At 46.9% G+C, this 12,201-nt stretch overlaps 1 protein-coding gene across 3 annotated transcripts in view; it reads right to left on the bottom strand.

Annotated features, from left to right (window-relative positions):
* The window catches only part of DNAI2 (dynein axonemal intermediate chain 2), a 101,800-nt gene that overhangs the window by 49,441 nt on the left and 40,158 nt on the right, over positions 1–12,201 (bottom strand). For all 3 annotated transcript variants that reach the window (XM_063961181.1, XM_063961179.1, XM_063961180.1), the window contains exons 3-5: positions 2,859–3,020; positions 513–634; positions 223–365 (exon numbers count right to left, since the gene is read on the bottom strand). In XM_063961181.1, the coding sequence (XP_063817251.1) occupies positions 223–365; positions 513–634; positions 2,859–3,020 (427 nt within the window). The remainder of the gene's footprint in view (positions 1–222; positions 366–512; positions 635–2,858; positions 3,021–12,201) is intronic.

Raw genomic sequence — 12,201 nt, 5'->3', positions numbered from 1 at the left:
GACAGATGTGGGAATAAACATGAATACATATGTTTTTAGAGCTGGTACATTGTATGGTCATTTACAGCTCACTTATTTAAGCTAAGATTTGTGTGCAATACAGATGTGAATATCTGCCATTGGCTGCACTCACTATATTTCAGTGTTACCATGCAAAGACACTTTAAACACAGTTCTACAGCATGTGGCCTCATAATACACATAACATACAAATGTAATCACCAATATCCCAAATATAGGAATCGTAGCTCATGTCTTTGGGGGCTCGCTGGAACTCGAGGCAAGAATAAGCGACGGCCAGTTTTCTGCTGCCATCTGGGTGCCAGGAGAGATGTGTAGCAGTGCGCTTGATTTCATTGGGGTCTCTGTTGGAATAACAACGTCATGTTACCAGCGCCCCAAGGGTTGTTTTACACAAATATCAGGGAAACGGTTTGAGGGCTGGTCTGTCAGCTGTCATACAATGCTCTAAACACAAGTTGCTTATCAGCTGTCTGCATTATGTATTGTACCTGAATACATTAATGGTCTTTGCAGAAGGAGCTTCATCCATCCCCTCCAGCTCTTCCTCTTCTTCAAAGTACTCCTCGTAAATATTGATAGCATTGTTTTGTTTGATGCAGTGCTCCATCACCTTGTGTGACAAGATAACAGATATGAATCTGTTAATGTGAAACCACTGCTGTCTGCTCTAGCTATTGCTGCACTTTGTGGTTCTAAGATTGAGACCAGACTGAAACCCTTTAAGTGAATGAAACCCATAAGTTAGCAGATTTCCTGCTCTGTCAGCGGCAATGGATCTAACACTGATACCATCAGAAACCTAAAAAACAGCTACCATCATTTTAAATGGGCTAAAATGAGCTTGATGGTGTTTCCTTTCAATATGCATGGCCCTCTCGGCATCTTATTGAACAATAAATCCTTTAATGCGGATGTCTTTCTATAGAACAGTTCATCATAAGTTGTGTTCGTTCACTGATCTAAACTGCAGCTAGGGGAGTGCAGCCTGGTTCCTAGGGGATAATTCAGAGTTGGGAGCATAGCTGGGGACTTTCTGGCTAGGGAATGGGGTGGTATAGGGAGCCTTGATTAGTAAAGGAAGTTGTGCAGGGGTTGTAGTTGCATGATCTCGCCAGCTTGGCAATACCCTATGCTATACAATACCGAAATTACTGGCACTGTACAGCAGGGAGGTTTCTCTGCGATGACGCAATTCAGCACGAACCACGTCACTGGCTGCCCTGTACGCCCACTTCACTCTATAAGTGAGTGGCTGGGTGGCAGTAGTGGCCGTCTTCGGGAGACTTGTCCAATTTTCTGTGTGGCTGGGAGTGCCACCCAATTTTCGGGAGCCTTCGGCAGTTCTGGCAGAGTAGCAAGTATGGTTGAGATCAAAGCAAAAAAAGCGAGTAACTGCACCTTGGTAAAACCGGGCTGTACTGCTGATGTAACACGTATAGAGAGAATTAGGTATGGGTGTCCAAACGCAAATCTAAGTTGCCTTGGAAATATAAAGCTGTCCAGCATTTGATGGCTACACACAATAGCAGCCATTATTTAGTCTGCATGAAAAAGACATAAATGTATTTGCACCCCTTTCAATGCATCATGTTTTCAGCAGGTAAAAGTTAATCGCTCATTTTTGATTTGCTCCCAAATTAGAATCAGCCCTTTAGTCAGTTACTAGGCAGTAATTCCATGATATCAGCTCACACTGAAAACTGCTGCCTCCCTGAGTGCTGACAACATACTTGCCTGCTTTTGAAAAAGCATTTTAGGGAGATTGTGTAAGTAACACCTATAAGCACCGACGTGTACTGCTACATCTGAGAGGCGTGTCATAAAAATTACTTACATCCAAATGTAAATGACCCCAAAGCAGTTAGTAAGATCTACTTATTGATGAGAAGACAGTGATACTTTTCAGGACTTGCTCGTGTATTGTGTTTTACCTTGCGATCCCGATTCGATGCCGATGCGCGGTCCCGTGCGGTTGGCATCGCAAGCCTAGATGGACTGTGCAGGCAAGTCAATTTTGACTATCTCTATAGAAGAGATAGTCAAAATTGACACTTAGCCAAAATCTCACATAGTCATTATGCGATGCCGAACTAGCCCCTGTCGCATAGTGAGAATCGGGGTTAGCCCGAACCTCACCATGTGTACACACCTTTAGGTGCAATAAGGGATATCTGTAGACTTTTCAGGGAGAATGCTAATATTTCAGGGAGTCTCCCTGATGGGTTGGGTCTGCCGGCGGACAGAATACCAACCGTGGCATCCCGATGGTGAGAATCCCGACAGGGGCAAGGTAAGTACACTTACCTTGCCCCAATGCTCCCCTAACCCTCCCTTCCCACAGTCTATACCTAAACAGGGTATTCAATTGCGACCATTTTTTTATCCACTGTCGCCCATGTCATTTTTTTGTCGAATCGGCATGGGTGAAAATTGCGCCAAAAACGGGTGATAACACCCGCAAATTCGCCAAAACACGTGGTTTTCGCCAGTGCCTGATTTTTCGACCACTCGAAAAAAGGGCACAGGCATTGAATAGGTCGAATGTAAATTCGACCTAAAAACGGGCGAAAAGTGCAATTTTTTAGACTTGTTGAGAAAACCGCACAAATTGAATACCCCCCTAAGTATGGGAACTTTTACATACATGGCAATGAATTTTGCAACATGTATTGTCATACTGCATTCAGTGGTCTTTTAGATAGGTACACAACATGTCAGGCAAATGCTACAATGGTAGCTATATTGTTCTCGGGAGACCTCACTAATTAACAAAATCGGAATCAGGAATTAGAGAAGTGTACTGTGACATGCATGCATTAGTATAATCTACTCACGCTTCCCAGCTGTGTGATTGTGGCGATATAATGGTCATCCTTTTCCACTTTTTTCCGGTAACGGGTGGTTTGCTCCATTTCCTGTGGATTAATGTCTTTAGGCCATCCACCTTCCACATGGTTTACCCCTCGAGCTTCCATTTCAAATCTTTCTGTGTTAATCTACAAATATAAAACATTATTATATTATATATTTTTTAAATATTTCTTGAATTACAAAATGGAAACCCCTATCACATCCAGGCATGTAATGATACGCTGTGGACTCAGGGCCTGATTCAGAGGTGGACGCAGGTCGTATAGCAGCTCCATCTTTGCATCACCTGCTGTGCTCTCTGAACCTAGCAGCATGGCCAGCACAACCTGCTGTGCTCACTTCACAGAGCTGTCTGGCCAGCACAACCTGCTGTGCTCTCTACACCCAGCAGCATGGCCAGCACAACCTGCTGTGCTCCCTGCATCAAGCAGCCTTTCCGGAACCACCCTCTGTGCTTATTGCCCAGAGCTGCCTGGCAAGCACAACCTGGTGTGCTCCCTGCACCTAGTGCCTTGCCAGCACCACCCGGCCAACACAACCTGCTGTGCTCCCTGCACCTACATACCCTCCAGCTGTACCTTTTTGGCAGGTACAGTACCTTTTTTTTAATGGTCTGTCCGATTTTTGGCTCTTCAAACTTCCATTGACAGTATAGAAAAAGGGGTGTGACCACGCCCCCTTTATCCATGGTCATGCCTCCTTTCCTAGTTTGTACTGATTTTTATGTGTAAAATGTTGGAGGGTATGCACCTAGTGGCTCGGCCATAACCACCTCCTGTGCTCCCTGCAGCTAGCAGCCGGTCAGCACCACATTGACTCTGGCCCACTCTAGTGAGCAAGAGGGGAGCACTCAAGAGGTGTGTTGCTTATCTGGTGTTATTGGGTTGGTGTGTCCCCTGTGTGAGAGAGAGGAGTTTGAATTTAATAAAGAGTGGTATAAGGAGCCAGTGGAGTGACTGGTGAGGGGCAGCAGAGGTAGAGTGATGAGAAAGGGAAGTGAGCTGGGCAGCAGAGTTGAAGATAGACTGGAGAGGGGTAAATCAGGAGTAAGGAAGGCCAGAGAAGAACAGGTTACAGATTACTTCAACTATATTACTCCATACTCTAAAGCACACTTGTATTGTAATTTATTGGTACACTCCAGTCTTACTCCAACAATTGCAAAGCTGACAATATTTAACCTGTCCTCTATTACCCAATTTAATAGGGGAGATGCATCAAACCTTAGAGAAAGATAAAGTGGAGAAGTTGCCCACAGCAACCAACCAGCTTCTAGCTATAGTCTATCTAGCACAGTCTACAAAATGTTAGACAGATAGAAGTGTTGCTGCCTGGAATGCGGAGTGACATGATTGCCGTATTTGTGGAAATTACTTCACCAAGCACCATTGGGTCTGGGATGAAGGCCTACCCTCCCGGGATGTTCCACAAAATTCATACGTTTCCTGGACATTCCGGAACATTAGGCAAATATAAATACATTTTTATAGGAGAAAATACATTCAGCACTCTACTGAAAGGAATAAGGATAATACTTCCCCTCCAGGTTCTTTATGGACCCTCGAGTTTCACCAACAATTCGAAGGATGAAACTTGAGGGTCCATAAAGAACATGAACGGGAAGTATTATCCTTATTCCTTTCAGTAGAGCACTGAATGTATTTACTCCTATAAACATTGTCAATATTGTCCAGTTCCCAGATAACACCTGGTCACATTTAAAGCTGTACTTTTTCTGCGCACTAGAGACACACCTATATACCGGTTTAAATATAATTCAATAATACCATTCTGCAATATAAAATTAGGAACACTGGTGACTTTGCAATGAACCCACTCACTTTGCCCTACGCCTTCTCCTGTCTGTGTCACTGGGGTGTGGATAATTAGATCGACAGTGTCTAGGTCGACAATGTTTAGGTCGACCACTATAGGTCGACAGTCACTAGGTCGACAGGTCAAAAGGTCGACATGAGGTGTGTTTTTTTTGGGTCGTTTTCTTCGTAGAGTGACCGGGAACCCCGATTAGTGCACCGTGTCCCCCCGCATGGCTCCAAGGTGCCTCGCTTCGCTTGGCACAGGTTACCTTTCCGATCGTAGTCCACGTGGATCGTTAAGTATGAAAAAGTTAAAAAAATAATAATAAAAAAAAATAAGATTTTAAACCTACCGGTAAATCTATTTCTCCTAGTCCGTAGAGGATGCTGGGGACTCCGTAAGGACCATGGGGATATAGACAGGCTCCGCAGGAGATAGGGCACCTAAAAAGAACTTTGACTATGGGTGTGCACTGGCTCCTCCCTCTATGCCCCTCCTCCAGACCTCAGTTAGAGAACTGTGCCCAGAGGAGATGGACAATACAAGGCAGGATTTAGCAATCCAAGGGCAAGATTCATACCAGCCCACACCAATCATACCATGTAACCTGGAACATACATAACCAGTTAACAGTATGAACAAACGACAGTAACGGTACAAGACCTATTCCAACTGTAACATAACCCTTATGTAAGCAACAACTATATACAAGTCTTGCAGAGTTTCCGCACTGGGACAGGCGCCCAGCATCCTCTACGGACTAGGAGAAATAGATTTACCGGTAGGTTTAAAATCTTATTTTTTCTCTTACGTCCTAGAGGATGCTGGGGACTCCGTAAGGACCATGGGGTTTATACCAAAGCATCCAATTGGGCGGGAGAGTGCGTATGACTCTGCAGCACCGACTGAGAAAACGCTAGGTCCTCATCAACCAGGGTATCAAACTTGTAGAATTTAGCAAAAGTGTTTGACCCCGACCAAGTCGCCGCTCGGCAAAGCTGTAATGCCGAGACGCCTCGGGCAGCCGCCCAAGAAGAGCCCACCTTCCTAGTGGAATGGGCTTTAACCGAATTTGGTACCGGCAATCCAGCCGTAGAATGAGCCTGCTGAATCGTATTACAGATCCAGCGAGCAATAGTCTGCTTCGAAGCAGGTGCGCCAATCTTATTAGCAGCATACAGGACAAACAGAGCCTCTGTTTTCCTAATTTTAGCATTTCTGGCTACATAAATCTTTAAGGCCCTGACTACATCCAGGGATCTGGAATCCTCCAGGTCACTTGTAGCCACAGGCACCACAATGGGTTGATTCATATGGAACGAAGAAACCACTTTAGGCAAAAATTGCGGACGTGTCCTCAATTCAGCTCGATCCACATGAAAAATCAAGTAGGGGCTCTTGTGTGACAAAGCCGCCAATTCCGACACTCGCCTTGCTGATGCCAAGGCCAACAGCATGACCACCTTCCAGGTAAGAAATTTCAACTCAACCTTGTTAAGCGGTTCAAATCAGTGTGATTTTAGGACCTGCAACACCACGTTCAGGTCCCATGGTGCCACTGGAGGCACAAAAGGAGGCTGGATATGCAGCACTCCCTTTACAAACGTCTGGACTTCTGGAAGAGAAGCCAATTCCTTCTGAAAGAAAATCGAGAGGGCCGAAATCTGTACCTTAACAGAGCCTAATTTCAGGCCCATATCCACTCCTGTCTGTAGGAAGTGGAGAAAACGACCCAGATAAAAATCTTCCGTAGGTGCATTCTTGGTCTCACACCAAGATACATACTTTCGCCAGATACGGTGATAATGCTTAACCGTCACCTCCTTCCTAGCCTTTATTAAAGTAGGGATGACCTCTTCTGGAATCCCCTTTTTTCGCTAGGATTCGGCGTTCAACCGCCATGCCGTCAAACGTAGCAGCGGTAAGTCTTGAAATACACAGGGCCCCTGTTGCAACAGGTCTTCCCTCAGAGGAAGAGGCCAGGGATCTCCTGTGAGCATCTCTTGTAGATCTGAGTACCAGGCCCTTCGAGGCCAGTCTGGGACAACGAGTATTGTCTGTACGTTTCTTTGCCTTAAGATCCTCAACACTTTTGTGATGAGAGGAAGAGGAGGAAACACGTAGACCGATTTGAACAGCCACGATGTTATCAGAGCATCTACTGCCACTGCCTGAGGGTCCCGAGACCTGGCACAGTACCTCCGAAGCTTTTTGTTGAGGCGTGACGCCATCATGTCTATTTGAGGAGTTCCCCAAAGACGTGTTATGTCTGCAAAGACTTCTTGATGAAGACCCCACTCTCCTGGATGGAGATCGTGTCTGCTGAGGAAATCTTCTTCCCAGTTGTCCACTCCCGGAATGAAGACTGCTGACTGCCGCCATCTCGACTCTGCTTCTTGTCCCGCCTTGGCGGTTCACATGAGCCACTGCTGTGACATTGTCTGATTGAATAAGAACCGGTAGGTTTCGAAGAAGACTCTCCGCTTGTCGAAGGCCGTTTTAAATGGCCCTGAGTTCCAACTCATTGATGTGTAGACAGGACTCCTGGTCTGACCAAAGACCCTGAAAATTTTTTCCCTGTGTGACCGCTCCCCATCCTCGGAGGCTCGCGTCCGTGGTAACCAGGATCCAATCCTGAATTCCGAACCTGCGACCCTCCAGCAGGTGAGCACTTTGCAACCACCACATTTCCAATGTAAGTGCAGATGGGACCCAGACCACTTGTCCAGAAGGTCCCATTGAAAAGTCCTTGCATGGAACCTTCCGAAGGGAATGGCCTCGTAGGCCGCCACCATTTTTCCCAGAACTCGCGTGCCTTGGTGAACTGACACCCTTTTCGGTTTTAGCAGGTCTCTGACCATATTCTGGATGTCCTGGGCTTTCTCTATTGAGAGGAAGACCTTCATTTGTTCCGTATCCAGTATCATACCTAGAAACGGTTGTTGAGTTGTCGGAATCAACTGTGACTTCGGTAGATTTAGAATCCAACCGTGTTGCTGGAGCACTCTCAGAGAGAGCGCCACACTGCTCAGCAATTTCTCCCTTGATCTCACTTTTATCAGGAGATCGTCCAAGTATGGGATAATTGTGACTCCATGCTTGCGCAGGACCACCATCATTTCCGCCATTATCTTGGTGAAAATCCTCGGGGCCGTGGAAAGTCCAAACGGCAACGTCTGAAATTGGTAATGACAATCCTTTACAGCGAATCTCAGGTATTCCTGATGGGGGGCATAAATGGGGACACGAAGGTACGCATTCTTTATGTCCAGAGACACCATAAACTCCCCCTCCTCCATGTTGGCTATTATCGCTCTGAGTGATTCCATTTTGAATTTGAATCTTTTTATGTACAGGTTTAGGGATTTCAGATTCAAAATAGGTCTGACCGAACCGTCCGGTTTCGGGACCACAAAGAGGGTTGAGTAGTAACCTCTTCCCTGCTGGTGCAGGGGAACCTCGATTATCACTTGCTGTATACCCAGCGTTTGAATTGCAGCTAACACTATATCCCTTTCCGATGTGGAAGCTGGTAGGGCCGATTTGAAAAATCGGCGCGGGGGCACCTCCTCGAATTCCAATTTGTAACCCTGGGAAACTATTTCCAACACCCAGGGATTCAGATCTGAACTGACCCAGGCCTGACTGAAAAGTCGAAGACGTGCCCCCACCAGTGCGGACTCCCTCAGGGGAGCCCCAGCGACATGCTGTGGGTTTTGGAGCAGCCGGGGTGGACTTTTGTTCCTGGGCACCGGCCGAAGCAGGTGCTCTTTTGCCTCTGCCCTTACCTCTGGCGAGGAAGCCCATCCCCAAACAATACATCACCCTTATAGGGTAGTACTTCCATATGTTTTTTGGAATCCGCATCACCCGTCCATTGGCGAGTCCATAAGGATCTTCTCGCTGAGATAGACATGGCATTGGCCCTAGAAGCTAGCAATCCAATGTCCCTTTGAGCATCCCTCATAAATAGGACTGCGTCTTTTATGTGGGCTAGAGTTAAGAATATAGTATCCTTATCCATATTATCAAAGTGATCTGTCAGCTCATCTGTCCAAGCTGCAATTGCGCTACACACCCATGCCGACGCAATTGTCGGTCTTAGCACAGCACCCGTATGAGAATAAATACACTTTAAGGTAGTTTCTTGCCTGCGATCTGCAGGGTCCTTAAGGGCCGCTGTGTCAGGAGACGGTAGCGCCACTTTCTTGGACAAGCGCGTCAGGGCCTTGTCCACAGTGGGGGATGATTCCCAAATCTCCCTGTCCTGCTTAGGGAAGGGGTATGCCATTTAAAATAAGAATTTACTTACCGATAATTCTATTTCTCATAGTCCGTAGTGGATGCTGGGACTCCGTCAGGACCATGGGGAACAGCGGGCTCCGCAGGAGACAGGGCACATCTAAATAAAGCCTTTAGGATCACATGGTGCGCACTGGCTCCTCCCCCCATGACCCTCCCCCAAGCCCCAGCCAGGTACCGTGCCCGGACGAGCGTACACAATAAGGAAGGATCTTGAATCCCGGGTAAGACTCATACCAGCCACACCAATCACACCGTACAACTTGTGATCTGAACCCAGTTAACAGTATGATAACAACAAATGAAGTAGCCTCTGAAAAGATGGCTCACAACAATAGTAATAACCCGATTTTTGTAACAATAACTATGTACAAACATTGCAGACAATCCGCACTTGGGATGGGCGCCCAGCATCCACTACGGACTATGAGAAATAGAATTATCGGTAAGTAAATTCTTATTTTCTCTAACGTCCTAGTGGATGCTGGGACTCCGTCAGGACCATGGGGATTATACCAAAGCTCCCAAACGGGCGGGAGAGTGCGGATGACTCTGCAGCACCGAATGAGAGAACTCCAGGTCCTCCTTAGCCAGAGTATCAAATTTGTAAAATTTTACAAACGTGTTCTCCCCTGACCACGTAGCTGCTCGGCAAAGTTGTAATGCCGAGACCCCTCGGGCAGCCGCCCAAGATGAGCCCACTTTCCTTGTGGAGTGGGCCTTTACAGATTTAGGCTGTGGCAGGCCTGCCACAGAATGTGCAAATTGGATTGTGCTACAGATCCAACGTGCAATCGTCTGTTTAGACGCAGGAGCACCCATCTTGTTGGGTGCATACAATATAAACAACGAGTCAGATTTTCTGACTTCAGCTGTCCTTGAAATATATATTTTTAATGCTCTGACAACGTCCAGTAACTTGGAGTCCTCCAAGTCGCTAGTAGCCGCAGGCACCACAATAGGCTGGTTCAAGTGAAAAGCCGAAACCACCTTAGGGAGAAAATGAGGACGTGTCCGCAGTTCTGCCCTGTCCGAATGGAAAATCAGATATGGGCTTTTGTACGATAAAGCCGCCAACTCTGAAACTCTCCTGGCTGAAGCCAGGACCAATAACATGGTTACCTTCCATGTAAGGTATTTTAAATCTACCGATTTTAGAGGCTCAAACCAATGAGATTTGAGAAAATTCAAAACTACGTTCAAATCCCACGGTGCCACTGGAGGCACCATTGGGGGTTGTATATGTAGTACACCTTTGACAAAAGTTTGTACTTCAGGAACTGACGCCAATTCCTTCTGGAAGAAGATTGATAAGGCCGAAATTTGAACTTTAATGGACCCTAATTTTAGGCCCATAGACAATCCTGCTTGCAGGAAATGTAAGAATCGACCCAATTGAAATTCTTCCGTTGGGGCCTTTTTGGCCTCACACCACGCAACATATTTTCGCCAAATGCGGTGATAATGTTGTACAGTCACTTCCTTCCTAGCCTTCATCAAGGTAGGAATAACTTCCTCTGGAAGGCCCTTTTCTTTTAGAATCCGGCGTTCAACCGCCATGCCGTCAAACGCAGACGCGGTAAGTCTTGGAACATACAAGGTCCCTGCTGAAGCAGATCCCTTCTTAGAGGTAGAGGCCACGGATCCTCCGTGAGCATCTCTTGAAGTTCCGGATACCAAGTTCTTCTTGGCCAGTCCGGAGCCACTAGTATTGTTCTTACTCCCCTTTTCCGTATAATTCTCAGTACCTTTGGTATGAGAGGCAGAGGAGGGAACACATACACTGACTGGTACACCCACGGTGTTACCAGAGCGTCCACAGCTATTGCCTGAGGGTCTCTTGACCTGGCGCAATATCTGTCCAATTTTTTGTTGAGGCGAGACGCCATCATGTCCACCTTTGGTTTTTCCCAACGGTTCACAATCATGTGGAAGACTTCTGGATGGAGTCCCCACTCTCCCGGGTGAAGGTCGTGTCTGCTGAGGAAATCTGCTTCCCAGTTGTCCACTCCCGGGATGAACACTGCTGACAGTGCTATGACATGATTTTCCGCCCAGCGCAGAATCCTTGCCGCTTCTGTCATTGCTCTTCTGCTTCTCGTGCCGCCTTGTCGGTTTACGTGGGCGACTGCCGTGATGTTGTCCGACTGGATCAACACCGGCTGACCCTGAAGCAGCGGTTTTGCCAGGCTTAGAGCATTGTAGATCGCTCTTAGCTCCAGTATATTTATGTGAAGGGACGTCTCCAGGTTTGACCACACGCCCTGGAAGTTCCTTCCCTGTGTGACTGCTCCCCAGCCTCGTAGGCTGGCATCCGTAGTCACCAGGACCCAGTCCTGTATGCCGAATCTGCGGCCCTCTAACAGATGGGCACTCTGCAACCACCACAGGAGAGACAACCTTGTTCTTGGTGACAGTGTTATCCGCTGATGCATGTGCAGATGCGATCCGGACCATTTGTCCAGCAGATCCCACTGAAATGTTCGTGCATGGAATCTGCCAAATGGAATTGCTTCATAAGAAGCCACCATCTTTCCCAGGACTCTTGTGCATTGATGTACTGACACAGTTCCTGGTTTTAGGAGGTTCCTGACAAGTTCGGATAACTCCCTTGCTTTCTCCTCCGGGAGAAACACCTTTTTCTGAACCGTGTCCAGAATCATTCCCAGGAACAGCAGACGTGTTGTCGGGGTTAATTGAGATTTTGGAAGATTCAGAATCCACCCGTGTTGCTGAAGCACTACCTGGGTTAGTGCTACACCGACTTCCAGCTGTTCTCTGGACTTTGCCCTTATCAGGAGATCGTCCAAGTAAGGGATAATTAATACGCCTTTTCTTCGTAGAAGAACCATCATTTCGGTCATTACCTTGGTAAAGACCCGAGGAGCCGTGGACAAACCAAACGGCAGCGTTTGAAACTGATAATGACAGTCTTGTATCACGAACCTGAGATACCCTTGGTGTGAGGGGTAAATTGGGACATGCAGATAAGCATCTTTTATGTCCAGGGACACCATGAAGTCCCCTTCCTCCAGATTCGCTATCACTGCTCTGAGTGACTCCATCTTGAACTTGAATTTTTGTATGTACAGGTTCAAGGATTTCAGGTTTAGAATAGGTCTTACCGAACCGTCTGGCTTCGGTACCACAAATAGTGTGGAATAATACCCCTTTCCCTGTTGTAGG

Source organism: Pseudophryne corroboree, chromosome 3 (genome assembly GCF_028390025.1).
Source record: "Pseudophryne corroboree isolate aPseCor3 chromosome 3, aPseCor3.hap2, whole genome shotgun sequence".
Lineage (NCBI taxonomy): Eukaryota > Metazoa > Chordata > Amphibia > Anura > Myobatrachidae > Pseudophryne > Pseudophryne corroboree.
Note: the sequence above shows the minus strand (reverse complement) of the source record. Positions and strands in the feature narration are given on the sequence as shown.